This window comes from Mytilinidion resinicola (assembly GCF_010093595.1).
Source record: "Mytilinidion resinicola strain CBS 304.34 unplaced genomic scaffold BDZ99scaffold_12, whole genome shotgun sequence".
Taxonomy (NCBI): domain Eukaryota; kingdom Fungi; phylum Ascomycota; class Dothideomycetes; order Mytilinidiales; family Mytilinidiaceae; genus Mytilinidion; species Mytilinidion resinicola.
This window is the reverse complement of record NW_022985448.1, coordinates 861,644-887,736: the sequence shown is the minus strand read 5'-3', so window position 1 is coordinate 887,736 and position 26,093 is coordinate 861,644. Positions and strand designations below refer to the sequence as shown.

The following is a 26,093-nucleotide window of genomic DNA, read 5'->3' as shown; positions in this document are numbered from 1 at the left end:
AGCCTCGTAGAATCTTAGTACTTATAGAGAGCTAAGAAGGTAGGAGTTTTTGCATGTGTCGCGAGTGAGGGCCACCCCTATCATCGTACCTTCTCCGGCCCCCCGGCACCTCTGACGCTCCGATTCTAGAACTATCCTAGACGCATTTACGGGTTCTGAAGATCTTAGTGGGTCCTAGCTGCGCAAGCAGAGAGACACGAGGAGGCGTGGCAACTGGCGTAGGTCAAAGTTTTCGGGTTTCGACTTAAGCGAGCGATGTGATGAAAAGTACGTCGATTATGATGGAATGAACGCGCACTACGAGACCGACAGTATTGAAGAACTGTAGTGCTCCGCGACCGAAAGGCAGCGTGGCAGGGCAATTTATACAGCCTATTTCTCTAGTGCCTCCTGAAAGCGCTAAGCAAGTGAGGCTGACTCATCAGCACGCGATGTGTCTGATCTGGTAGCTTGGCATGGTGCCTTGAAGACTTCTCCGCCGTAATCTTACTCCCCGCCTCCGCTCCGCTCTTGGCATTCTACTTCGCACTCTTTTCCGAGGGCAGTTGCTTGCCCCACTCTTATCATATGTTGTAGCTGCGAGACTAGCAGCTGCCGGCGTGGTCCAACGATAACAACGCCGATCTGCAGCTAGTGGCGTCAAGCCCGATAGCCAGGCTCGAGAAGTCCCGTGGCGCACCGTTTCTATAATTGAATCGCCATGCATGCAGAGGACATGGACGCCATGTAACGACAAGCGGCAGGCTCGAGCTAGTCTGGGCTCGTCATTACTGTCTGGCCTGCAAGGCCCTTGGTGGTAGCTCGAAACGGAGCGTCTTTGAATCCACGGTAGACTCGCGGGTGTGCCTTGTGCCTGGTGCTGGTGCTGTGTCTCAACCATGGTCTCACTCATGCACTGGATGTAAGCTGAAATGCTCTCTCACGGTACCTCGTGCCTGTACATATGTACTTCCTCAATGGGAAAGGTGTCAGGTGAGTGGAACTCCCCTCGGCTCTCTCCCTCTCTCTCTCTAGCTCGACGATGCATTCCCACTCGCTTCAGCAACTGCGCCCCCAATGACTTGCTGTTTCCGGCCATGTGGATAGACAAACCATTGGCGTCTGACCGGACTGCAAGGCGAGGGAGGGGCGAGTCAGGTTTTGAGTTATGCCGCGCCGCACTCCTGCAGAACGGTGAGTCGAGCAGAAAGCAAGGCTCTTGCCGGCTGCAGAAAATCTACTGGTGGGCTTATTGTCGCGCAGCTGACCTGGTCCTGGCAGTGGTGAGCATGAGTTAGCGAGCTTACGGGCGCCTGACAGGTTCCCTCCCACCGCCCTCGCAGCTTGCAGGTCTACCTCGGACGAATGAAGTTGTTGTAAGCAGTGCTCCGCAACAGCCGTTGGGTGTTGCACTCACGATGCACGTTTAGACGAGAAATAGATCGACTGACTCCAAATCGATCATCCTTTTCTAATCGTAAATCAACGGCACGAGCCTCTGATTGTCGTGCTAGACAAGTCACCACGAAAACAGGAACAAAGCTTAGTCGCCCATCCCAGCTCCGCTCAAACTCAAACCCCAAGCTCGAACTCGGCTCCGATCACCTCATCACGAAATCCACTACCCACGCCTCCATCGCCCGCCCAAAAGCCACCGAACCCTCGTATGCCACCGGCATCACCACACGGAAAGCGGGGCAAAACGGCTCCCATCGCGCCATACGATTGGCGACCGACCCAGATCCCTGGCGCTGCGGCGTGCAAGGCTGAGCCAGGGTAGGCCTGCTGGCGCCGGACTTTGGTGCGGGGAGCCCGCCAACACAAGCGGGAAGAGACGAGGGTGGCGGCAGGGGAAGGGAGGCTCCGAGGGGCCGTGATTGGGCGGGCTTTTATCGATTTCTCCCGCCGTGCGTTGGGACGGCATGACAGCGATGCACTGATGGATGTGATGCGTGAGGCGTGCGTGAGGGCTGAAGGTGGCAGTGCGGGGTTGGAGGTGTCACGTCCAAAAAAAAATGTGGGCGTGCAGAGTGCAGTTGTGGGGAAAAGGTGAGGAAGTTGAAGAATATCGTGAAAAAGTGATATTGGTAATTACAGTTGCGCTTCATTATGTTGCTAGACATTACAGGAGGATTGTTCCTCGCTTTATTCGTAACAGCTTTCGTGAATCACATGTCTCCCGCCCCAATGACCGTGAAAATGCAGGAAAGTTATTAGATGAGAGCTGGAGGTGCTCTACCAGCGGCCTGGGCCCCAGTGGCCGCCGCGTGTTTTGCAGCTGGACACCACAGCAGTCGGAGTTACGGTCGTCGTAAGCGTCCATCTATGTAGAGGATTAGTGCTTGTCATCAAGGGTCGAACGGGAGAGGTTCTTACGTTGCATGGATGGTCTTGGTCGTATAAAGAGTGGTATATGCAATCGTCTTCTTGGTCTTGGTCTTCGTCGGTAGCGTGGTGGTGGAGGTGTAAATGCCCGAGAAGACTGTGGCTGGAGGGAGTGTACTGCAGGTATAATTCAGCGTCGGCTCGATCCTTTTAAAGCTCTCCTAGTACTTACGTTGACGTCACGGTCGTTGTCAAATCCGTCTCGGTGGTGGTGGTGGGAGCCGCCGTGAGTGTCGAAGTCACATTGACAGCAACGCTGTAAGTCACATAGATTGTAGGCGCGTCTGGGGCGCGCTCCTCAACCTGAACAGCAGCACGCTCCTTCAGGTCACGCTTCTTCTGCGCAGCGTCGAATCGGCGGCGAGCCTCCTCGATATTGACAGCGCGTGCAGCGCCGCGCCAGTACCGTCCACCCTTCTTGTTGGGCTTGCCGGTTTCCAGGGCCTTTGGATGGAGCTTGGTGGGCGAGTATGTGCAAGTCTTGTCGGGCCATTGTGGCTTGGGTGGCACTGTGCAGCTCGCGGTTTGGGTCGTCGTTTTGATAGTCTGCGTCCTTGTCCAAGTGAGCTTGTGTCTGGTTACAGTCCAAGTCTGCGTGGTATAGACTGGTGCAGGGGTGATGGTCTTCGTGTAATTAGCTGTGCTAGATGGAAGCGTGTAGGTTGTCGTGGGCCCAAAGGTTGTCGTGTTTGTCACTGTAGACCAAACAGTCGATGTAGAAGTCGGAGTGACTGTGATATTATATGTGACAGTGGGAGTGACGGTAGCGGTGACTTGCGGCCCACAGTCGAGAGTAATATCTGTGCAATGAATTAGCTAAAATGCGTTTCGTCGACATGCTGGGCTTGCGTACCTCTCTCGTAGGCAAAAGGGTCGCCGTCGCCATTGTTGCCCATGACGAGAATAATCCACGGGCCTGAAACCATTTGCGATTTCTTGATTGGACATGTTGCCATCTCCGGTGTGTCGTCGACGTCGGTAGTATCGAGGTCACTGCAGATAATCTCATCGTTGTCCGGCGCATCATCCGGGGGAACGATCATGGTGTTTGCAATATCATCGTTGCATCCTTCGAACTCGGTAACGAAAGTGAAATTATCTTGCGAGTTGGTGTTGATAAAGTAGGAACCGCCGTCCACATAGTCAATTCCAAATGCGTCGCAGACTTCACCAGCCGATGCTAAAGACACAACGGCCGCCAGAGCAGAGAAAACATAACAGCGAATGGAAGGCATGCTGAAACTAAACGAGAGGCCTCGAACGAAAGTAGGCTGCGTGGGACTGCAGGCGACGACGGGGGAGAGGGCTTTATGAAGCTGTGCATGAGCCTTGACATGCCTGTTCCTACCGACAACTTGCAGCTGGAGCTCCCGTGGCCTTGGTCAAACCCCCTCATCCCGGACTCCAAAGCCACAGGGTTGCTGTCAGGCCGGAGCAAATGGCACGTACTCGGTACGAAGATGCTGGAGCGAGGTGGTCTCGCTCGGCCAGCCGCCACCACGGGATAGGACGAGACAACGGCGGCATGCTCAGAGCAGAAGAAGCTACGTGATGACGGCGTTGCAGAAGCATGTTTGCACCGCTACAGCCCTTCGAGACAAGCACGCTGGATGGTGGATGTGCCGGCGGGGGTTGCTGCGGTGGAGCTGCAGGCCCGTATTGAAGGAGAAAGACGATCCTGGCCGATACGAGGTACTGAAGGGGCCGGCGAATCAAGCCGTGCATGCCGAGCAGGGAGCTTGCAGCATGCCTGCGTATTTTTAGCCCATCCGGCCTCAACACCACAAGCCCTGCCCTCACCACTCGTGCCCAGCCGTTATCCGCATCGGCCCAGCAACCCGGCCCCTCTCAGGTGCGGTGAGCCACAGCCGTGACACGGGCACTCTGACTAGACGAGATATCAAGCCATATCCCGCCCTTGGGCCGACACAGCCGCGTGCCAGCTCACACGTCTCCTAGGCGTCTCCACCCCAGGCTTCATCTGTCGTGCTTGGCATCTAGCCCGGGAACCCGTCTCCGCCTGATGCGAGGTCCGCTCGCCGCTGGTTCCGCTATCCCAGGACGGCTTCCTGGTGGCGGCACCAGCCGTCTGGATTCGATATTCGTCGCTTCGAGGATCTGCCGGTAGGTATCTTGGAGCAGCACCCATCGATCGAAATTCCCCGCTCCATCGTCGACCCATGGCTGCTGGGGACGTTTTGGCCATTACAGCAGCAAGAAAAAGTACCATCAACCAGGGACTGCCACATCTTCCTCCAGGACTGTCGAGGGGTCACCCGATGCTGACGCCAAGCCATGAGCGATTACCTCTTAAAGAAACGTCTCTCGAACAATAAGCATCGAGCCTCAAGACGCCTCGAGGCTGACCGGAGGGTGCTCCTATCAGGCTGATACGCAGCCCAGGCATGTGATCACTGGTCGTACGACCAGTCGAAGCTGCAATTTTTCCGGCCCCAAATGCTGAACCCAGGTCAGCCCTACCACTCTATGCGAGCCTCTATCTGTATCTGTCTTATTCCCCTTGTTCGGCTTTTTGAGTAAAGCGACGGTTGTGATTTGTAGAATCTCGCTGTGTGGTGTGTTGTTGAAGCGTAATCGGAGAATTCCTTCCAATTTTGTCTCCACTTTGTTCCACTCCAACTCCACTTCTCGTGATCATTTACTAGTGGTTTGCAGTACTCTTTTCATTCTTTCGTTTTTTCAGCCTCAGACCAGCCCCGATCGCTTTCGTGGTCCTCTCATCAGCATTGTCGTTCTGCAGGTCTCGCTCTCTAGCCTCCAAAAAGCCTCAACTTCTCGTGTTATGCTACGCCGCGTGAAATTTTCTCCGCCCCTACGTCCGAGAGCCTGCTGTAGTCAAACTACCTTGTCTCCCGCGTAAGCGGATCCAATATTTCGTGCATGCAGTCGTCCCCAACCAAGAGTCCCTTATGGCATAAGCAAACTAGATTTTCGGGTAATGACGCTTCTACTCACGATGGGTACCTAGCTTTTATCTTAAGATCCTGACCCTATTGCTGGACTGATCTTCTCAAACCTGGCTACAGCAACCGAGACTCTTGTACTCGCCGCATGACTACCACCTGATATCAAGACATACATACTAAGCAGCCCCATCCGAAGAGCTAGTCCGGAGGATTCCAATGCTACGGCTCCACTCGAATGAGGCTCATGATCTTGATTATCTTTCATTGATTCCCTCCACTGCCAGATCTGTATCCAGGAATAGATCTTGATGCTGGCCTCGCTCCTTGAAACGAGGTCGTGACAAGGATAGGTAAGGCATGTCACCGCCACACCTCAGATCTCTAGGCGGCAATATTTGGGCCCCAAACCACATTCTGGTTACTGGCACTATCCAATCGAGCTTTTCCGGCGCTCTGATCTAAGGCCTTCCATGAAGGTATCCGCAGAATGCGCGATGAATCGGGGACTGACTGCACAGCAAAATGTCAGATCATCGGCATTTCTTTCCTTTCTCTAGTCCCACACGTATGGGGGCATCTTTGCGGTCTACCTATAAGTTCTTATATCTCCTCCGAAAGAAGGCCATTCATAGATCGAGATTAATTAAAGTTCCGACGCAATATTTGCGAAGCAAATAGTGTTTTCTGTCTGCTGTTATTCAATATTTTAATTTGATAATCTCCTCTTCACCATGCTCTTTCATAGCTTGACGTTGCTCAGCTTCGGTCTGCTAGCGTCCACTACTGTCATTCCAACCCAGGTTGAGCGGCAAGAGACCTCTCTCGAGGAGCGTGACTCTGTCTGTACCAATGGCCCTACCACGCGAAGCTGCTGGAGAACTGGATTCAGTATTGCAACGGACTTCGATGATAAGGCACCGCCGGCTGGGCAAACTAGAACTGTAAGCGCTTAAGCGAATCAGAGAGTAAGTAGTTAACCGTCTCAGTACAACTTAGAGATCACCAACACTACCGCTGATCTTGACGGAGCGGGTTCCAAGCTAGCTATGCTGATCAACAATCAGTTCCCCGGCCCCACGATCATAGCTGGTAAATGCCTTCTCAATCTTTCCGTGCTTTACCTACCTATGCTTACTTGAATGTCAAGACTGGGGTGACACCCTTGTCGTCAACGTGAAGAACTCCCTGCAAAACAACGGGACTAGCATACATTGGCACGGCATCCGACAGCTAAATTCGTGCCAGAACGATGGCGTTAACGGAGTAACCGAGTGTCCGATTGCTCCGGGCGAAACGAAGACTTATACCTTCAAAGCCACCCAATTCGGGACAACATGGTATCACTCGCACCATAGCGCTCAGTACGGAGATGGGGTTGTCGGTACAATAATCATCAACGGACCAGCTACTTCAAACTATGACTACGATCTTGGGACCCTGCCCTTCACAGATTTCTACTACTTGCCTGCGTTCGAGCTGAATGAGAGGGCACAGCACTCTCTGACAGGCCCGCCAGAGCCGGACAACATCCTAGTCAACGGGACGATGAAGAACGCAAAGGGTGGGGGCCAGTACTTCAAGATGACGGTAACGAAGGGGAAGAAGTACAGGATTAGGCTCATCAATACCAGCGTTGATTCCTTCCTCCATGTGTCAATGGTAAGTTCAGAAGACTCTAACCAGGAATGTGCGCTGATTCGATCCCAAGGACGGACATCCGTTTACAGTCATTACCTCGGATCTGGTTCCTATCAAGCCCTACACCACAGATCAATTAGCGATCAACATCGGTAAGTCCAAGCAATAGCTCATATCCTTGATCAGCTCACTGATTTCGATATGTAGGGCAACGATACGACGTCATCATCAAGACAGACCAAACCGTAGACAACTACTGGTTTCGAGTCGGGGTTGCAACAGATTGCGGGACCAATGCCATGCTCTCCAGCGGTATTCAGATCGGTGCTATCCTCCACTACGACGGGGCATCGAGTGCCGAGCCAACCACTACCGGAGTCACTCTGAAGACTAGCTGCGCCGACGAGACCGGCCTGACTCCATGGGTCAAGAATACGGTCCCATCCGAACCGCTTCTCAGTTCCATCAAAGAAATCTCCCTCGACTTCAATCAAGACGCCACTCAGGACAACCTCTTCCGATGGCTGATCAACGGATCCGACATGGAAGTCAACTGGGGCAAGCCGACGCTAGAGTACGTCCTTTCTGGGAACACAGATAATAACCCCAAAAGCAACATCTTCGCGATGCCCAACGCCAACGCCGTAAGCCCCTCCATCCCTCTAACAATCAGTACCGGTTAACCAGCGTCCACAGTGGTACTACTGGTGGATCCAAACCACCAGCCTAATCGAGCTCCCGCACCCCATCCACCTCCACGGCCACGACTTCTACCTCGTCGGCCGCGGCGACGACGTCTGGGACGGCACAACGGCCGGCCTGACCTTCGATAACCCCACGCGCCGCGACGTCGCCACGCTGCCGGCCGGCGGCTGGATGATCCTCGCGTTCCCGGCGGATAACCCCGGCGCCTGGGTTATGCATTGCCATATCGCGTGGCATGCGTCGCAGGGGCTGAGCATGCAGTTCCTGGAGCGGGTGGACGAGATCAAGGGCGCGATTGGGGATACAAGTGCTTTTAGTAAGGGCTGTGCGGCGTGGAATAAGTACTGGGATGGCGAGCATCCGTATAATATGACGGATTCTGGGTTGAGATAGACGTCGTATCCGAGGAGTCGGTTGGTGTCTGAGAGTGGAGGCAGGAGTGTATGATGGATTTCTTGTGGTATGATTTCGATGATGGCGTTTTGACTTATGATCTCGAAGGAAAGGGTAATGAGGCGTTCCTCGGAGGTCTGATCGTAAATCGATGGCGTTCTTTTTTGAGTGGGTTGGGCATTGCGTTGGGCGGAGAGATACTGTTTTATAGCATGGTAGTGTCAAAAGTATCACGTTACAGTTGCCAGCGCTCGTTTCCTTTGCATGATTCCCACCTCGTCCCTCAAGATGGCCCATGTCTCGTCGATGGAGACGAAGTTGAAAGTGGTCGGGGGTCAGCGTGCGCTTTTGCGATACATCCACAACAAACTAGACCCTCAGTCGGCCCCCGAAGAAATTCGAGGATGCCGCCGTTTGAGATGATTACTAGACGTGTACATTCGCTCCCCATCCCTCTCTTCCGCCATCCCAATAGCCCCAGAGCCCCATAGCTCAAAAAACAAACTTTCAGGAAGCAAAACACCACCCTCCTCGGGGGAGAGTGTAGAAACCCGGGCGTTTCTCCGTGACGATGGACTTAACGTTTCCGCGCTGCGGCTTTTCAGACGATTCTTCGGGAAACCGCCACAATGTGTCAATTCCTGACAAGGGCTGGACTCGAACTCACAGCCCCTGCAGGTTGGCGTTGGGGTGCGACGTCCCGAAAGGGGATGCTGACTATTTTGCACCGTGGCTAATTACCACTGCGCCCGACCGGCCTGCTGCTCGAATTAGTTGGGGGATGGGCGGTATTAGACGAAATGTATAGGCTTGCTGAGAGGAGGGTTTTTCACGTGTTCTTCTCACGCTTCGCATTGCCAACCGCTGAATCCTCTCTCTCAACCGATATGTACGAAATGCGGACTGATTTCACTCACCCAATGCAAAAATCTAAAAGTGCAAAAACAAGGGATGCGTTCTTCTCACCTAGGACCTATGGCTGCGCAGAGGAAAACATAGTACATTTCTCGCCAAAACAAAGACCAGACTCACCCGTTGCGATGAATACCAACCTCGCTCTGATGTTCAGGAGAACATAGACGTCGAGCTGAACATTTCACGTTCACTCCTCGGCGCCGCGGCTTGCGCGGACCACCTTCACCATCACCATCCATGGTTCCACGCCCGCGAGAATACTCACAACAGCAAGTCTTGGCACTTTAAGTTGCAAAAGTGTGAAGCACAGAGAGCTTTTTCGCGGGCGCATAAACTTCGGCAGCAACGAACCTTTGGTACGATGCTCTTGGCACGTTGGACCTCTTACCTTTGACATTGGGCTATGCCTTGAGATCTTGGATGCGCAAAATGAATTCGGGAACTAGACCGCGGCTTCCCAATGCGGCGGAGTTAGAGGCTAAAATTCAGCGGGCGTGTGTAGATGAAAGCGATAAAGATGACACTAGCTGAAATAGAAATAATGAAACTGGCTGAGATGGGAAATAGTAGTCAAGACGGAGATACGATTTTCGGGCCGCGCCCCGACCAAGTCCCCCAAATTTTCACGCGAAATTAAACGCCTACCTCACTCTCAAATCTAGAAAATCTCACATCTAGGAGACCACGCACATCAACCTAAGAATTCTGCTACAGCCTACCTATAACGATCTTTCTCAATCACATACCCACCCCAGCGTCTCCCGCGCTCCGCACTGCAGCACCGAATACGCCGGGCCCCCTCCTCCGAGCCCACCAAAGCCGCTCGCGTTCAGCGCAAACCACTGCTCCGCTCCCTTACCTTTCTCGCCTTCTACCCGCTTCAGCACATCCAGAAACAGCCGCCTCACGAACAGCGGTGGGATGAAGCCGTGCCAGCGCAGCTTCACTAGATTGCGCACTTCGGTGCCGCTGTGCTCGCCGAACTCAGGCACTTCGTAGCGGCTGAGGTAGGGGTCGATGGAGTCGGAGGCGTGGAGGCGGGGGGAGGATAGGGAGAGGAGGTGCAGATACTCGAGTAGAGATGCCGAGTCGTCGGGGTCGTAGGTATCCGGGAGGTTGGCGGAGGAAAGCACGGGTGATTTTGTTGAGGGAAGGGGCGTGGTGGTTGGTTTGATAGTTTTAATGATGGCGTGGAATGCAGATATCGGAGCTAAAAGTCGTTGCATAAGCATTTGGAGACAAGGTAGATGGGAATTAGCAAACAGCTGTATAAGCTATGTGCTTACTTTCCTCGTTGCTTTCCGTGGAAGGCTGCAGGTCGTGGAAAAGCCACGTGAGGGAATCGCTGAGATGTTCTCTGCAGGCCCGGATAAGACGCTCGAAGCCGCGCTTGCCGTGTAGCATTGAGGGCGATCTGAGGTCAAGCTCGACGACTGGAAGGTGGTCAGAAGTGATGAGACGAGATGAGGCTTTAAAGTGATGACAGACCATATCGTGCTTTCTTGTGTTTCTTTCCTCCGTCCTCTATGGGCTTACCTACGAGCCCACACCGTTCGTAGGTCGGGCGGTCCAGCTCGAGTTTCAATATGCCTAAGACAAGATGTTAAAGATGGCAATTTGATTCTAGTAGATGATTATGCCAACCTTCATAAAGGGAAAAGACGTTGTCGACCGTCGGGCGGCCTTCTGAGAGCATCATGATGTTTCCTACGTAAAGTTGAATTAGTCGTATTTCTGTGTTGTGATAATGTAATCAGTTGAGGCACCTTTCTTGATGTAGTTCGTGAAGAAGTCTCCCGAGATCACCTCGAGCAAGGTCATGTTAACTCGTGCATAATGTAGAGTTCCTGCATCGCCATCAAGTTCTTGCTGACAAAGCTCGTATATTTCTTCAGGAAGAATCAAGTCAAACTGCATTCAAGTCATCAAAAATGCTAGGCGTGCGATACTCTGATTCTGGACATACTGTATGGGTGAATGGCTGAGCTAAGAAGATGGAAAAGGGTTTCTTCTTCGTTGGAGGTAGGCTCGGCTCAATATAATTTGGAAGTAAACTGTGGGTGAAGTAGCATTTTGCGCCCGGTGCTTTGTCGTTTGAGAAGCTGAACATGGTAGATGCTACGTCCCTGTAATACCGCTATCCTGTTGTAGCATTTCGCTAAGTCCATGTGTGAGATGGAGATGGATGATGTTGCGGGAAGAAATCCGCTCACTGGTTCATAGGTTCGCACTAGCCCTAAAAGGCTTAGCACAAACTAACCCACATTAGGTAGCACCCCTATTCTCCATCTGAGGTGGATCATCTGCCTATGATTGTAGCCTGGAAGACTTCACGTTCACATACAATTCTACCATTACAGAGAGGAACACTCATAATTCAAGATGATTCAGCTATAGAATACTATGCAGTCCCAAGACAAGCCGCCGTGGTGTGTTCCGAAATATCTTCAGACCCTCCATCAAACTTTGCATCAGGTCATATCTCCTGAAGACAGGGAGACGACCGATTATACAGCTTTGTGTGATCATGGAGAGCTCCCGAACTCAAGCCACTCCGACAATCGTATCCATGAATCCAGAGTCTGGTATACTACACATAGCCAAAACGCCCACCTCATGAATGCATGATCCCAAAACGTGTCAGTCCGCCAATGCAGTATACTGAAAGACAGGAAGGCTGTCATAGAAAGAATCGGAAAGGAACAGACTCAATAGACCCCACCGAAACCGTTCGAGTGAGGCCTCTCTGGCGTCATCTTCTTGGTTGGCGGACTCATGATTTGAGGGCTCGCACGAGGCGAAAGAGCCTTTATCGGCGGCAAGATCGGGGTTTCGGATATACTATGGCTCGAGACTGGCCTCGTGAAGTCGTGCTTCTCTGGGGAAATCCCAGCAGCGGAATCGGGCAGAATCTGAGCCGGCGAAGATGGAATATTGGCTGGCATAGGTGAGTTAGGAAGTGGGGAGCTATGCTTCGTCGGAGAGAATGATGGGCGTGGAGCTGAGCTTGGAGGAAACGAGGAGCTCGGGCTTTGTGTGAAAGACATTGACACTGGCCGCCCATTGCTCTGATGAGGAGAAATTGGAGGCGCGTGCTTCATCGGCGACACGTTGGCACCGCCATTTGCCGAGGGTGGCCTAGGCTGGCTGAAGGAGTTTGTGAACGGATCCTGACCAACGCTGCGGAAGGAAGAGTTTGGTGTGGCGTAAGAGCTTCCGCTGAATTGTGGGATAGCACGTGGTTGATTGTTGTACGCAAATACATCAGGTTGTCGCGGGGCCTGCCACTGTGGCGGGGAGGAGTTGGCGAGACCGTTGTACGTTGAGTAGCCGTGTTGGCCAGGTGATGGACGAGAGGCGCCGTTAAGACCATTCTGAGCTCCTCCATAGGCAGCCTCAGACCGATGAATGCCTGGGGGGCCTAGGGCTTGTCCGCGTGGAGATAGGCTAGGACCATTCACAAATGGCTGAGCAGGTTTAGGAGACTCGCCTGTTGCTCGAGGCGATGGAATCTGCACGGCAGCTAGTTGACGAGGAAATTGTGGAGTTCCAAACGGTGGTCCACCGTTGGTATGAGAGATGTTGGCAGGATCAGATGTACCCGCAGTCTTGGGAGAGGCAGACGAGCTGAGCCGGAATCTGAGTGGTGGGAGCTTAGGCTTGTTCGCTTCTTCGGCTTTCCTCTTGCAGTCCTTGCAGATGAAGTTGAAGTCGGGACTTTCAACTTGAGCGACAGTAAGGTTGAGACACTTGGTGTGTTGCCACACTTTGCACTTGTCACAAGAGACACTGTGAGCGCCATCATCCTGCATTAGGTTTGTTAGCAATGAATCAAGGGCACCGATGGGTTGAGGACATACCAAATTCTCGCCGTGCAGACCGCAAACCGAGCAATCGAACACCCAGTCATCCTCTTCCAGCTTTTCGAGCTCTTTCTTCGCCCTCTCCATTTCGTTCCTGAGATGACGCTCAGAAAGTCTGGCTTCGTTAGTCTCAAGTCTGTGGCTATTTTCCTCCAATTTCTTGAGCTCCTCTTCGTGGAGGATGCGCTTCACCTCGCGTTCTTTCAAGCGTTGCTCCCGCGTCATCATTCGAGACTCACGAGCCTGGGCATTGTCAGCATGAGAATTAGATAGATATAATAGAGTATAATTCACCTCTTCCATCTTGCGTTGCTTTTCTTGCTCTTTCTTGGCCATGGCCAAGTCTGCTCGCTGCTTTCTCTCGGCCTCCGCGGCCTCCTCTTCCTTTCTGCGTGCATCCGTCTTCGCAGATATTCTGCTCGAGCGCTTTGCGACGGCGAGTTTCGATAGGATTTCGAGTTCCTTCTGCCTCTTCGCCTCTTCTCGCTGTTGTTCTTCCACCTTGCGCTCAATGATCGGCAAGACATCTTCCTGGAGACTCTGATACATAGCCTTCTCGTTCGGGTCTCGACTGCGACGGATTCCCTCCATGAACTCTTGGTAGTCTGCCATGTTGACGCACAAGCATTCCCACTTCATGCCTCCAAGGCCGTCATCTTCGGGTTCTTGGACTTCAACAATGGTTCCATCCTCCTGTTCTTCCACCTCTTCAGGCTCAGGTGTGGAAAGCTTCCTACGCTTGCTTCCTCGAGTACCCTTGGACTTCCTCGCTTTGGACTTCAGCTTTGATTTAGACGGAGGTGGTGGTGGAGGAGGATCGGTGCGTCGGTAGAGTCGGTCGTCGTCAAAGACAAAGTATGTACGATCTTCAGAGTCCCATCCAAAGGGCTCCATGCGCTGCGGATGACGTTAGTAGGTATGATCTGACTGTCGAGCCAAGAGCCACTCACCCAATTCGTCTGTTCGGCGTCCGTCGCGCCAATCCGCTCTCGAATACGGTCTGCGTTATGCAGAGTCCACACAGACAGTTGCTGCAATACGCGAATCTTGGTGAAGACATCAAAATCGTCGAACTTTGTTTCCAGTTCCTCGGGCGTGCCAAAGGGGTTGCGGTGGGGCGCCTTCTGCTTGTATTGTCTGTAGGTGAATTCATCGAAATTTTCAGGTCTATGGATGTTAGCATCGTGCTTGGTGGTATAGTAGTTTAGAGAACTCACGTCAGGCCCTTGTTGGATGACACGAACTTCAGCAGTGCGAGGCCAATCCGCGCCAGCTCCTGCGAAGGCTGAGGTCGCAGACACTCAGTCTCAAGCGTCTACAGAAGTATTAGCATCAAATCCATCTAAAAGGCTGTGCGACGTGAGGGTTCGGGAGTGTAGGGGGTGTCTAAGCACCTCGATAGTTATATTCTCGTCGATCTTGACCGCCTTGCCGAACAGAAAGATATATTGCATCAGGTTGGCGAACTCCCACATGTTGCGGAGTCTATCCAGCATGCTGGGCTCCTTCGCCGGCTCCTCTGACTCCATCTCTCCTCGTCCTCGCTTGCGGGATACCATTTCGGCGGAGCGTGCCGTGCGGCGACGCGTGAATGATGACGATGGGACACGGCGAGGAGGCGATGTGTGTATGGTGGGAGGCGTAGAAGGAAAAGACAAGTGTCTAAGAGGGAGTTGTTCCTGACGTGAGGGTTGAGTTGGGGGGTAGAGGCGTGGTGATGCGGCTGTCGGAGGTGATGAATGGAGATGCGAACAAATCTCGCGTTCAGCGTAGGCTTGGCACACCTCCCGATTCAGGAACGCCCGTGCCGATCTGGCAGAACAAGCAGCGCTGTTTAATGCGCGCTCTTTGTCGCCGTGAAATGGGTTTGCAGGGTTTACAGGGTGTGTTTGTTTTTTTGACGTGGGTGTTTGAAAGAGCATGTTGTATCGAAGTGAAATGCTATTCTACATACCTATTCTCCGTACGGGTGCATTTTAATCACCCCTAGGGTCAGTGCTTAAAACGTCCTGTACGCTAGTACACTCTGGGCTGGGCGCTACCATGGCTGGAAAGGTTCACGTGCGTTATATTTCAGGGACCTCAGCCGCTTCTTCGAGGAATTTTGAGGCGGTGGCAGCCCTCCTGTATTGCCACTGCAAGCTTCGCCCTAATCTACTGTGTAAGTTCTCTCGAGATACGCTATACTGGTCTCAGCGGCGCGAAGTCGCCTGCCCCAAGCCCAAGGCATATTGTTCAACGTTGCCCGCTTTTGATCCTGAGTGGGAGGTATCCAATTAAATCTCTATCAAGGCCTCTTATTGGGGGTTGTGGTTTTCAGGCGCTTAAGAACGCCCCGAGCTGAGGCTTTACGGTATCCCCTACAGCCTATCCGTCTTAATGAGTCTTTCATCCCTTTCTCCACCACCTTCTTCGTCTCCTTCTTTATCGCCTTACTTTGCTGCACAAACTGTCAGCGCTTTTGCTGTATTCATTAGATATGCTACCAGTATACTAGTGGTACACGATAGAATATGGAGCGTGAAACGTCTGGAGGTAAGGTTTCATACTATCGCTTATCAGCATTGCATAACCTAACTAAACCGTGGCTCGACGGTTACGCCCGAAAACTACACCCGCGCAATAATCTCGCTCTCAAGGAGATATTCGAGCACCTCAGTCTTCCCGGGAAACAACTATGCTGACATTGGAGAATGGATGCTACAAGCCCGTAGTCTTCTTAACTACCTTCCTCAAGGGCCAATTCTTTGAGGCGACCCTACTTCGGCCTGTTCCTTCTCTCAGAGGCTGCGACTACTGTTCTTGTTGATATGACGCCCATCATGAAGGCTGCTTCGTCAAAATTGTTCCTGTCGCCATTATTGATGCCCTACATCAGGTTCATTAGAGAACATCGATTCCATACTTTTTGTAATCGAAGCTTTCCAGACTCGGTATGCTTTCAGCCCAGCCGTCATCAATTTCCCCTAGCTGCCAGTCGTCTCCGAGCGCACTCGTCTTCGTCCTCCCAGCCAGCACATGCTTCTGCGTGGTTTCATATTCGGCCGCCACATCTTGATGCGGGACCCAAACAACCCTCATCCCAGCTCGTCTTCCAGCCTCTACTCCCGCCACACTGTCTTCAAAGACCAAACATTCATTAGGCATGATGACCTTCTCGTCCGCGTCGGTCGCCGAATTCAGCGACTGCAACGCGACTAGATATATGTCAGGCGCCGGCTTCCCTCGATTTTGTCGTACTCGTGCGCCATCGCCCAGGATCCGCCGGTCGGGCTGGAAGAAATCTAGCAGCTGCTTTATTTCCGGCCTTGATGTTTTCAAAGCGTAGGTATGGCTCTTAGTGCTAGATGCTAATGCCAGCTTAATTCTGTCCCCTGAAGGAGTACTTCGTGTATGACTGAGATCCGACAGAAGCTTTTTCGCACCAGGCAACGGCTCGCAACTCGGGAAATGAGATTGGCATTGGTCGGCTAGTTCGCGGGCGAATTGCTCGCGGGGGACGGGCAGTTTGGCCTAGTTGTGGAACACATCGCCGTTTGTTGAGTCTGGGACGCCCATGAGCTGGACTCGAATCGACCGAGTAAGGGCAGGCCTTCCGTACTTTTCTAGAAGTCGGTTCGTGCAATCAGTAATTATGTCTTCGGAGTTGATAAGAAGCCCATCCATGTCGAAAATGCAGGCGCGGATTGGGGGAAAGCTGGTAGCAGATTTGATTAGCCTTGGAATTTGCGTTGCTGATTTTATGTCGATGTTCAGAACACACGTGCTCAAGGGCGCAGATGGACGCTTCTGTTAGAGGGAACTCACCCTGACTCCAGAGGAGCCATAATGTTACAAACGGCCAAAGCGCTTATGCCTCTGGGATGTCGAGATCGAAGGAGCCGAGCGCGCCGGAAATATTACGCTAGGATAGCGCAGCTCGGTTTGCAAGAAGGGAGAATATATTGTATTGGGGTTGGTGAGGAAGCTAGCTGGGTCCGTAAGGTAGAAAGATATACACGGAAGCTGTGGAGTCATCGACCACATAGGAAGGGGCCAACAGCGAGGCAGGATAGCCATGTGACTATTAGTTTAGCGACAGCGTGCTAGTGTGGTGAAGAGTTGCGTGTCTAGGTATTTAGAGGAGGAATATGTTATATCAAAGTGAAATCTTATTCTCTGTATGGGCCAGGTAGGGCATTTTAAGTGGCCCGGGGCCCGCGCTTAGAGTGCCCAGTGCGCTAGTACGTTCTGGGCCGAGCGCTACCAACGGCTAGAAAGCCTGACGTGCGAGGGTCTCCATTATTGTACGGTGTTCGGGAGTGTTTGTTTATACACATTCTGCTCTATGCACCTAGGAAGCTGGCAGGGCTTGATACTTCAATACAGTATACGTGCACGCTTGAACAAGAGCCTGGTGAACTATCTCCCAGGCACAACAACATAGACCAGGTGCGCCTAGTTTTTAAATTGTATATCAGTAAGCAGAAGCAACTGGTAGTCTCAAACTATTTGAGGCTTGTCTGCACAGTATAAAGGCCAGGACCTGCCATCAGCGGTATTCATGTCTTCCATAGAGGCCGAAAGCCGCCCGTGTTCGAGTTGGGCCCTGGCATGAGGCCACCGTGTCCAGCCGGCACCATTCTCGCCATCCGGCAGGGCATATCTCGGTTGATGGGTTCACCAGCGTCGCCGTTGGGCTAAAAATACAGCGAGTACCGTGCTTGGCTCAGGGACAGCCCTATCACGGCCGTCAAGCGTCACTTGGCTTGTCTGTCAGCAGCCGGCCAATAATACCGTGCACCGAGTGGAGTCTAGTGTGCTTCCGCATCGACATCGAGGGACTGGGACGCGCATCAGGGCATTTCAGCTGCCAACGTCCAGCTCCCTCGCCGTCGCAGCAACACCACGTCGCCCGGAGCACTCATATACGTCCCTCTGCACCTTCCCGCCGCTCGTTCCCGCCCGTGCCGCACCTTGCATCCAACTCTGCTGAAACGGCGTTTGCGCTTACACTGATTTCGCGTCGCAGCTGAACCCCTTCGAGAATTTACGAACTCCTCCCCGATCGCTGAATCATGACCTCTGCGCCTCGATGAAGTTCTGCCGAAAATACAGGAGCGCCGGCAGTTCCAATGGCCTCCCCTGATCCAAATCATCGGAGGAACCTCACCACCCCGCAGTCAATACCTTTGCAAGACCTCAATCGCCCACCAGACGACGACGACCATGACCCCCAGGGAGCGGCGCAGCACCGCAGGACGCTCAGCGATAGAGGGAGGAGCATGCTCAACAGACAGGTGAATGCGCTCTCTGGGGGACACTGGGGCTCGCAATATAGCCCCATAGCGGAGCGCTCGCCGAGTCCCACACGCCTGGGCACCCGGCCACCGCACATAGCTACTGCATATCCTGGAGGACATGCTGGTGCTGTGCCTCATGAAGATGGGGAATACTCGCCTATAGAGGATGTTGGCGCCTTCCAGTCCGCTATCGGATTTGGCTTCGCAGGTCTCAGCTTCCAAGGCGAATCGCCGCATTCGCCTCCTCAGGCGCCGCATACGCCACCTTCCGCGAGCAGGACTCAACCTCGCCCGCTGCTAACGCATAGCGACAGCGATCCCTATCTGCCCGGACAGGAATCCGAGGAACTAGGCTACTTCTCTCCCACGTACGAGGACACAGCGCGGTTGACAGACGAACGACATCTCCAGCCCATTAGCGGGGCTCCTACCACGCCGATATCACCACGAGATAGATCTAGCTTCCAAAGTGTACGATTCTTAACACCATCCGCAGGCTCGCCGGCCTCGAAGCTGGGTGACGATCTACACAATGCTGAAGCTGGAATGCACAGTCCAGGTGGACTTCGGAGGAACAGCTCAGCCAGGAAACGATCCCTTTCCCCCTCGGCAATCGAGTCGCCGCTACACAGGGCTGGGACCATTATGCGGAACATGTCCCAACGTGTGGTTAATATCAGCAATGAGCCCGAGGTTGTCGAACGAGCTATGCGGAGGAAGTCATCCTTAAAACACAGAATGGATGAGCCGCCTTCGTTCCCAGCGATGCCAGAGTATATCAATGACGGATCTACGTCTCCTATAGAAAAACCACCAACTCCGACGGTTAGAAAAGTCCCAGATTCTCAATGGCGACAGCATGCGAACCCCCTGCGTGGGAAGTCACTTGGCATATTCTCTCCGGACAACACACTCAGGTTATGGCTTTGTGACTTCCTCACACACCCGGCTACTGAGCCTCTTTTACTGGTTCTAATTCTCATTCAAACCGTACTTCTAGCGGTAGATTCCGGACGGAACGTCTTTAATGATCCCAGATCCAAACGCTGGGGCACATCGGGGATTGACTACGGCTTGTTGGCTCTGTTCGTTATCTACACGATCGAGATCGTGATACGATCTATAGTCTCTGGGTTCATGGTGAATCCTGTGGAATACAGTACAATCAACCGCAAAGTTGGACTCCGAGAAGCGGTGTTAAGCAAAGGGCGCGCCGTGTTCAACGCAGACCGACAACCATCTGTCAAACGTACCGCTTCTACCTTTGAGCCCCAGCAACCCTCTGTCTTACGAAGCTTTACCGCAGTTCAAATGGAGGCTGACCATCCTGGCAATGTTCGACAACAGGCACGCATTCGACTGGCCCATCGTGCATTCCTTCGGCATTCTTTCAGTAGGCTAGATTTCATTGCGGTAGTGTCGTTTTGGATTGCCTTTGCACTTGGTGTTTCTGGGATCGAATCGAGGCGTCACATCTATGTCTTTCGAATGCTGAGTTGTTTGCGCATTCTTCGACTGCTCAATCTAACAAGTGGTACAACCGTAAGTTACGATGCCTTCTTCGCACGATTACCACTTTCTAAATATTCCATACAGGTCATTCTGCGAAGCTTGAAAAAAGCTGCGCCACTTTTGGTCAACGTTGCATTTCTCATCAGCTTCTTTTGGCTCTTGTTTGCTATTATTGGTGTGCAAACTTTCAAGTCTAGCTTGCGGCGGAATTGTGTCTGGATAGATCCTGCGGGTATTTCAAACTATACTAACGGAAACCAATTTTGTGGAGGATATCGGGACAACATCACCGGGAAGTCACTGCCATACCTCACGGCGAATAATGAGGCGGGAACAGACAAGCACAAAGGCTTCATATGCCCACAGGGTTCAATTTGCATTGAGGGAAACAACCCGTACAACGGAACCGTAAGCTTTGACAACATTTTCCAGTCCCTGGAACTAGTGTTTGTCATCATGTCCTCCAATACATATTCCGACCTCCTCTACAAGGTAGCCGATAGTGACTACCTGGCCGGTGCATTGTGTAAGCTTTCCCATGTGTAACCAAGGATTTCGGTGCTGACATTACTAGTCTTTGCCGCTGGTATTGTCATTATGAGTCTTTGGTTGATCAATTTGGTAGGTGCCTTGTGTTCATACTCAGAGAAGATGCTGACTTTTGAAGCTCATTGCCGTCATCACGTCCTCTTTTCAAGTCATTAGGGAAGAAAGTAAAGTTAGTGCCTTCACTGGCCAAGAAAAGTACGTCTACGTCTTGAAGCGACAATGTGTGATCGGGTTCTGATAGCTGACTTATCACAGCGAGCCGATTTCAGATGAAGACTCCGAAAGCACTCGAAAGCGCCGTGTGAGCGCTCTAAAGCGATTCTATGACAAGTCTTCATGGCTCTGGATCCTCGTAATTTCTTATGGCTTGATTTGCCAGTCGCTGCGAAGTGCGAGCATGAGTCCCCACCGGGAGCGGTTTATAAGTAAGAACAAACTTCGCAGGGATCCGATTCGCCTTTGCTAACTATCGGTAAGATATATCGGAGACCGCAGTTTCCCTCATATTGATGGCCGAAATCATCGTACGATTTCTGGTGGATTGGCGACATTTCTTCCAGAACAAGCGTAATATCGTGGATCTCGGCTTGGCAATAATCACGACCGTGATACAGATACCAGCCGTGAAGCATGCACGCGACGGGAGACCCTATGCTTGGTTAACAATCTTCCAAATTGTGCGAATCTACCGGGTGGTATTGGCTGTACCGCTTACAAGAGATCTGATTGTGAGTCGCTACGTCCTAGACAGCTACTTCTGTATCCTAACAACTGATAGATGATCGTTTTGGGCAACGTTGGCGGTCTACTCAACTTGATTCTCTTTGTGTTTCTTCTCACCTTTCTTGCCGCAATATTCGCAGCTCAAATCTTTCGTGGAGAAATCCCAGAGGTAAATGACGGCGGCGACACCATCCAAGCTCCCTTCTCAACAATCTACAATTCCTTCTTAGGGATGTACCAAATACTCTCAAGCGAAAATTGGACGACGATCATGTACAACGTCACCAATTACGAAGATTTCTTCAACACTGCTTGGATCGGAGCTGCGTTTTGCATTCTATGGTTTATCTTTGCCAATTGTATGTCAGTCCCAGATGTTTTGCGTTCGGTATGCTAAATCGTCATAGTCATCGTGTTGAATATGTTTATTGCTGTCATTCAAGAGAATTTCGATGTCTCTGAAGACGAAAAACGGCTTCAGCAAGTCAAGGCCTTTCTCCAAAAACGAGATCATGGAATGGAATCTTCGTACGGGTAAGCAAGCTATACCTCACTTGATCTACCACTTTTATCATTGATACTAACGGGCCCAGAAACTTGTCGCTGTCCACAATTTTCAAACTTGGACAGGCTAGTCGTAAGGACCCTCTAGACTATGGCACCGCTGCAGCAGAAATGCTTCTGAAAGACGCCGTTGTTAAAGACTTTCTTGACGAGGGCGAGGAAGGCGTGACCAGCCCCGCCGACGAAGAACCTCATCCCACACTCCGACCAGCGCCTACGATAGTGGGAACAGGTCTACTAGGTTCTTTGTGGTCACGAGTAGTAAGCCGAATTACACATCAAGAGCCGAACCCGTTCTATTCCTCATTGGAGTTCTCGCGAGCTTATGAAGACCTTGACCCGAGGCAAATGGCAAAAGAGGTTGTCACCGCGAGTGAACACCGAAAGAAGGCCCAAAGAGAATACCTTCGAAAGCATCCAAGATACAATGTGTCACTCTTTATATTCGGACCTAATAATCCCATCCGACGACTCTGCCAGCGATTCGTAGGTCCTGGTCGAGGTGGTGATCGCATCGAAGGTGTAGCCCCTTCTGTGCCCCTTTGGTATACCTTTTCGGCACTCATTTACGCGGCGATCATTGCCATGGTTCTTTTGGCCTGTGTTACCACACCTGTCTACCAGAGAAACTACTTCCTCACTCACAAATTCAGCGTCAAGAACTGGTTTGTCTTCACGGACATGGGGTTTGCAATCTTCTTCAGCGTCGAGGCCATCATCAAGGTGATTGCCGACGGCTTCTTCTGGACCCCCAACGCCTACTTCCGAGGCTCATGGGGATTTATCGATGGCGTCGTGCTCATCACGCTTTGGATTAATGTTGGCACTTCTTTTTATAGCGAGGGCCAGGTAACACGAACGGTCGGCGCATTCAAAGCGCTGCGAGCCCTGAGGCTCCTCAACGTCAGTGACAGTGCTAGGGACCATTTCCACTCGGTTATCGTCCGGGGGGGTTGGAAAGTCGTCTCGGTAAGCTTTCCTCTACTGCGAGTGCACAATCGACGCTAACAAAACGACAGGCTGCCTTCGTTTCCCTGAGCCTGCTCATTCCGTTTGCACTTTACGGATTGAATCTGTTCGTCGGCAGGATGCAAGCCTGTAACGATGATGGCTCCAATATTTTCGATCTTCGAGATTGCGTGGGAGAATACGACAGTTCACCATACAATTGGAATGTCCTAGCTCCTCGTCAAGCCTCTAATTCCTACTTCGACTTTGACAACTTTGGAAACTCACTCTTCATACTCTTCCAGATTGTGTCTCAAGAAGGATGGATTGATGTAATGTGGGCATCGGAAGGAATCACCGGCGTTTTTACCCAGCCTCGACCGTTCGCCTCCCAAGGAAACGCCCTCTTCTTCGTTGTCTTCAACCTCCTCGGTGCTGTCTTCGTGTTAACACTGTTTGTCTCTGTCTTCATGCGAAATTACACGGAGCAGACCGGTGTTGCCTTTCTCACTACAGATCAACGTTCATGGCTTGAATTGAGGAAGCTTCTACGACAAATATCGCCATCCAAAAGGCCATCATCCAACAAACGGCGAGAAACGTGGGAAGAGTGGTGCTACCGTCGAGCGGTGCGAAAGACTGGGCGTTGGCAAAGATTCATTACTTTCCTCCTGATACTACATCTCATCCTTCTCTGTTTAGAATGGTATCCAGGCGTGTTTGGATGGGATCGAGCACGAGGTATGTCCACATCAAGCTTCAAGAGCATCTCCGCTAACGGGTCTAGACTTTATCTTCCTCTTTTTCACTTTGCTTTACATTGCCAACATAATCATTCGCATCATAGGCTTGACCTGGCAGAGGTTCCGCAAGAGCTCGTGGGATATTTATTCCATCTTTGCGGTTTCAGGTACATTCATCACCTCTATTCTCCTATTATCCAACTTCAAGCAATGGGTCTATGTACAGCTCCACAAGCTGTGCTTAGTGTCTATTGCACTACTCTTGATACCCCGAAACAACCAATTGGATCAGCTGTTCAAGACCGCGGCGGCCAGTCTGAGCTCAATCATGAACCTGCTTGCCACATGGTTTGTTCTTTTCCTTGTCTACGCTATAGCTCTCACTCAAACCTTTGGGCTCACGAGGTTCAACGCGAACGAAACTGGCAACGTCAATTTCAGAGATGTTCCGAAGGCCCTTATCCTCCTGTTCCGCATGAGTACTGGAGAAGGTTGGAATCAAATCATGGAAGACTTTGCTGGGGTGACGCCACCTTTTTGCGTTACTGGGAAACGGTACTTTGACGGTGATTGCGGTAGCCCTGAATGGGCCAGAGCTCTGTTCATTTCCTGGAACATACTGAGCATGTACATCTTCGTCAATTTGTTCGTCTCGCTCATATACGAGAGCTTCAGTTACGTGTATCAGAGAAGCAGCGGTCTTTCGGTCATCAGCCGAGAGGAGATTCGCCGATTCAAGCAGGCATGGGCTGAGTTCGATCCGAACGGAAGCGGTTACATCTCAAAAGAAGTCTTTCCCAGGCTTTTGGGAGTAAGTCGTCAAAGTCGAAGACCTCAATGCCTTTTAATAGCTAACAAAATCTACAGGAACTGTCTGGTGTCTTCGAGATGAGAATCTACGATGGCGACTTCACCGTTCGCCGACTTATCGAGGACTGCAGTACAACCAGGAGGCAATCTGGACTCCCTGTAGAAGGGCATGATCTAGCACCTGAGATCGACCTTGCCAAACTCAACCGTCGTCTAGCCGAGCTGCCACAGGTAGAAATCCGAAAGAGAAGGGCACGCATGAACACGTTCTACGAAGAAGTGCTTGTCTCAAGCGATCCTGACAAGGGCATTGCATTCAATGCACTGCTCATGATCCTGGCTCATTACAAGGTCATCAACGACAACAAGAGCTTGAGGTAAGCGAAGTCCCCAACATGTGCTTGCACAGCCGACTAACGTGTTCATCACCAGACTGGAAGAATTCCTTCGTCGCCGAGCGCGCCTCCAGCGTGTAGAGGAGGCCGTACGACGAAACGTAGTCGTAGGGTTCTTTGACACACTCTTCTGGGCTCGCAAGTTCCGCCGCGCCCAAGACATCAAGAACTCAGGACGCATGACACAAGTGCCACAGTTCACGGTGCCGGAGATTTTCGTCGATGACGAGGACATTACCAACGCGCAACGGGCACATCCGCCTGGCATTAGTCCGTTGCTCTCACCGGTCGACCTGTCCCCACTCGACCACGACTGGCGTGCAACTGGCAGTGATCTCACGTCGCCGTCGCCGCCAGCGGACATGGCACTGCGCAGTCGTGCAAACTCAATCCAGGTCTCGCCAAGCGCGTCTCCAACGCGAGCGGGATTCTCAACCTCTCCAGCGGGCTCGCCATACAACGCTCCTGCAGACAGCAGACCAGCAGACTGGCAGTTCGCCAGCGCCCTCAGCCGGCCGCCAAGTCCGCTCGAGGTCGACCCCGGGCCAGCTGGAGCACGCAGCAGGGCCAACAGCAGCGTCAGCGCACAAGACGTTTTGGAGGTGCTCGACAACTCGGCGTGGGGCGAAAGCATTCGGCGCAGTTTCACGCTGCGACGGCCGCCAGGACGGTGAGGCAGGCCGTTTGCTCGAGCACTTTCCTTTGTCACAGCATGGTGTTTTACGGAGGCCGATGTTTGGCCATGGGGCATGATCTACGCCGGGGGCTGGGGCTGCGCAGGGTGGAGGAACGTGATAACGGAGGGCAGGAGCAAGGGCCGTGGAAACAGCGGCCGTGCATACGGGCTGCCCGTGGTTGCATTGGTGTCTACGAGGAAGTAGGGCAGAAGGGCATGTCTGGGTGGCGGCGCACGGGATGGGCTTGGAGCGTTTTGGGCGTCGGCATTTGCATATATGTATGGTCTTGTACATGTACAACAAGAACGAGGGCGCGGCCTGCGCGTATTGGCGGTGTTGGAGCTTGGGGGCGGCGGGCTGGTGTGGAGCGAGTAGATACTTGTCTTTGGCAGCATAGCGACGGCGTTGACGGGCTAGAATGTTACCTGTACAGGCACAAGTGCGTTCGATGGTAGAATGTGTGCTGCTACGTGTGCCTCTCGTGTCGCCCCTTGGAGGCGCGTCTAAGCCGCCAGGGCGTCCATCCACGGGTTTGCAGCTGGAGCCGAGAGCCGGCAGCCGGACGTGCGCGGCCTACGCGTGTTTGAGGACGCCTTTTCCAGAAAATAGCTGCCATGGTCCGAACGGAATCTGGCGTGATGTGTCTATGCAGCCTACGGAATACCACGGAGAAGACGTCCAGCAGCACGCAGAGTGCCGTGTCTCAGCATCCCTCTCGCAGTCTCCGGCCAGGTGTCTTCACTCCCGCCCCAAATAGTCCGCTAGAATGGCAACTGCAGCACCCCTAGATACGTGCCTCCAGTCACTATCACGGGCAGTTCCACCGCAACAACGCTAGCATGAATGCTCTCCTGAAATGCGTCCCGTTTCGGCCAACCCAGGCTGCCACCATGGGAACCCGCAGCCGGCTACCCGTCTCTTGCAGCGAACTGCTGATCGCGGCCGCGCTCCGTCAATCAGTGCCGGCTGCTGGCTGCTGGCTGGCTGGCCGGGCTCTCGCGCGTGTGCTGTCGGGGCTCGTCCGCCTGCGCTATGGTGAAACGGGCGCTGGAACGCGGGCGGCGCGGGCGTCTCAAGGCTGCTGG

General features: G+C 52.6%; 6 protein-coding genes across 6 annotated transcripts; 2 read left to right on the top strand and 4 right to left on the bottom strand.

Annotated features, from left to right (window-relative positions):
- Positions 1-2,006: 2,006 nt before the first annotated feature.
- BDZ99DRAFT_55601 (uncharacterized protein) lies at positions 2,007-3,753 on the bottom strand. Its single transcript, XM_033727174.1, has 4 exons — positions 3,218-3,753; positions 2,537-3,164; positions 2,356-2,481; positions 2,007-2,302 (listed from the first exon to the last, which is right to left on the bottom strand). The coding sequence occupies exons 1-4, from the start codon at positions 3,597-3,599 to the stop codon at positions 2,215-2,217; spliced, it is 1,224 nt and encodes a 407-aa protein (XP_033575394.1). The 5' UTR covers positions 3,600-3,753; the 3' UTR covers positions 2,007-2,214.
- Positions 3,754-5,946: 2,193 nt separating this feature from the next.
- Positions 5,947-8,274, top strand: BDZ99DRAFT_464310 (uncharacterized protein; the record flags this gene model as incomplete). Its single annotated transcript, XM_033720281.1, has 6 exons — positions 5,947-6,232; positions 6,278-6,380; positions 6,439-6,950; positions 7,000-7,081; positions 7,137-7,573; positions 7,626-8,274. Coding segments are annotated over exons 2-6 (1,471 nt in total), but the record flags the coding sequence as incomplete, so codon positions are not given.
- Positions 8,275-9,820: 1,546 nt separating this feature from the next.
- Positions 9,821-11,034, bottom strand: BDZ99DRAFT_371552 (uncharacterized protein; the record flags this gene model as incomplete). Its single annotated transcript, XM_033714825.1, has 6 exons — positions 9,821-10,152; positions 10,229-10,375; positions 10,431-10,532; positions 10,587-10,649; positions 10,709-10,853; positions 10,909-11,034. Coding segments are annotated over 6 exons (915 nt in total), but the record flags the coding sequence as incomplete, so codon positions are not given.
- Positions 11,035-11,269: 235 nt separating this feature from the next.
- BDZ99DRAFT_419530 (uncharacterized protein) lies at positions 11,270-14,413 on the bottom strand. Its single transcript, XM_033716893.1, has 6 exons — positions 14,200-14,413; positions 14,023-14,120; positions 13,756-13,972; positions 13,100-13,702; positions 12,803-13,048; positions 11,270-12,748 (listed from the first exon to the last, which is right to left on the bottom strand). The coding sequence occupies exons 1-6, from the start codon at positions 14,362-14,364 to the stop codon at positions 11,651-11,653; spliced, it is 2,427 nt and encodes an 808-aa protein (XP_033575391.1). The 5' UTR covers positions 14,365-14,413; the 3' UTR covers positions 11,270-11,650.
- A 921-nt stretch (positions 14,414-15,334) lies between these two features.
- On the bottom strand, positions 15,335-16,932 carry BDZ99DRAFT_509680 (haloacid dehalogenase-like hydrolase). Its single transcript, XM_033724423.1, has 3 exons — positions 16,613-16,932; positions 16,334-16,523; positions 15,335-16,294 (listed from the first exon to the last, which is right to left on the bottom strand). The coding sequence occupies exons 1-3, from the start codon at positions 16,630-16,632 to the stop codon at positions 15,689-15,691; spliced, it is 816 nt and encodes a 271-aa protein (XP_033575390.1). The 5' UTR covers positions 16,633-16,932; the 3' UTR covers positions 15,335-15,688.
- Positions 16,933-17,700: 768 nt separating this feature from the next.
- On the top strand, positions 17,701-25,445 carry BDZ99DRAFT_572291 (uncharacterized protein). Its single transcript, XM_033728183.1, has 13 exons — positions 17,701-19,629; positions 19,684-20,125; positions 20,174-20,220; positions 20,267-20,343; positions 20,404-20,573; positions 20,626-20,876; positions 20,927-21,230; positions 21,279-21,405; positions 21,465-22,404; positions 22,455-23,124; positions 23,171-23,937; positions 23,994-24,313; positions 24,369-25,445. Exons 1-13 carry the CDS (start codon positions 17,920-17,922, stop codon positions 25,003-25,005), a joined length of 6,462 nt encoding a protein of 2,153 aa, XP_033575389.1. The 5' UTR covers positions 17,701-17,919; the 3' UTR covers positions 25,006-25,445.
- Positions 25,446-26,093: the final 648 nt, after the last annotated feature.

Excerpts from the sequence above, each read along its gene's own strand:
- BDZ99DRAFT_572291 (XM_033728183.1), top strand. The coding sequence starts at position 17,920 with ATGGCCTCCCCTGATCCAAATCATCGGAGGAACCTCACCACCCCGCAG. Across the intron at positions 19,630-19,683 it reads ATCTAACAAGTGGTACAACC|GTCATTCTGCGAAGCTTGAA; the intron begins GTAAGTTACGAT and ends TATTCCATACAG. Across the intron at positions 20,126-20,173 it reads CTACCTGGCCGGTGCATTGT|TCTTTGCCGCTGGTATTGTC; the intron begins GTAAGCTTTCCC and ends TGACATTACTAG.
- BDZ99DRAFT_509680 (XM_033724423.1), bottom strand. The coding sequence starts at position 16,632 with ATGGCTCCTCTGGAGTCAGG. Across the intron at positions 16,524-16,612 it reads ATGGCTCCTCTGGAGTCAGG|GCTAATCAAATCTGCTACCA; the intron begins GTGAGTTCCCTC and ends GCAAATTCCAAG. Across the intron at positions 16,295-16,333 it reads CAGACTCAACAAACGGCGAT|CAATTCGCCCGCGAACTAGC; the intron begins GTGTTCCACAAC and ends GTCCCCCGCGAG.
- BDZ99DRAFT_419530 (XM_033716893.1), bottom strand. The coding sequence starts at position 14,364 with ATGGTATCCCGCAAGCGAGGACGAGGAGAGATGGAGTCAGAGGAGCCG. Across the intron at positions 14,121-14,199 it reads ACGAGAATATAACTATCGAG|ACGCTTGAGACTGAGTGTCT; the intron begins GTGCTTAGACAC and ends ATACTTCTGTAG. Across the intron at positions 13,703-13,755 it reads ACGCCGAACAGACGAATTGG|CGCATGGAGCCCTTTGGATG; the intron begins GTGAGTGGCTCT and ends CGTCATCCGCAG.
- BDZ99DRAFT_55601 (XM_033727174.1), bottom strand. The coding sequence starts at position 3,599 with ATGCCTTCCATTCGCTGTTATGTTTTCTCTGCTCTGGCGGCCGTTGTG. Across the intron at positions 3,165-3,217 it reads CCCTTTTGCCTACGAGAGAG|ATATTACTCTCGACTGTGGG; the intron begins GTACGCAAGCCC and ends TTCATTGCACAG. Across the intron at positions 2,303-2,355 it reads ACCAAGACCATCCATGCAAC|ATGGACGCTTACGACGACCG; the intron begins GTAAGAACCTCT and ends TCCTCTACATAG.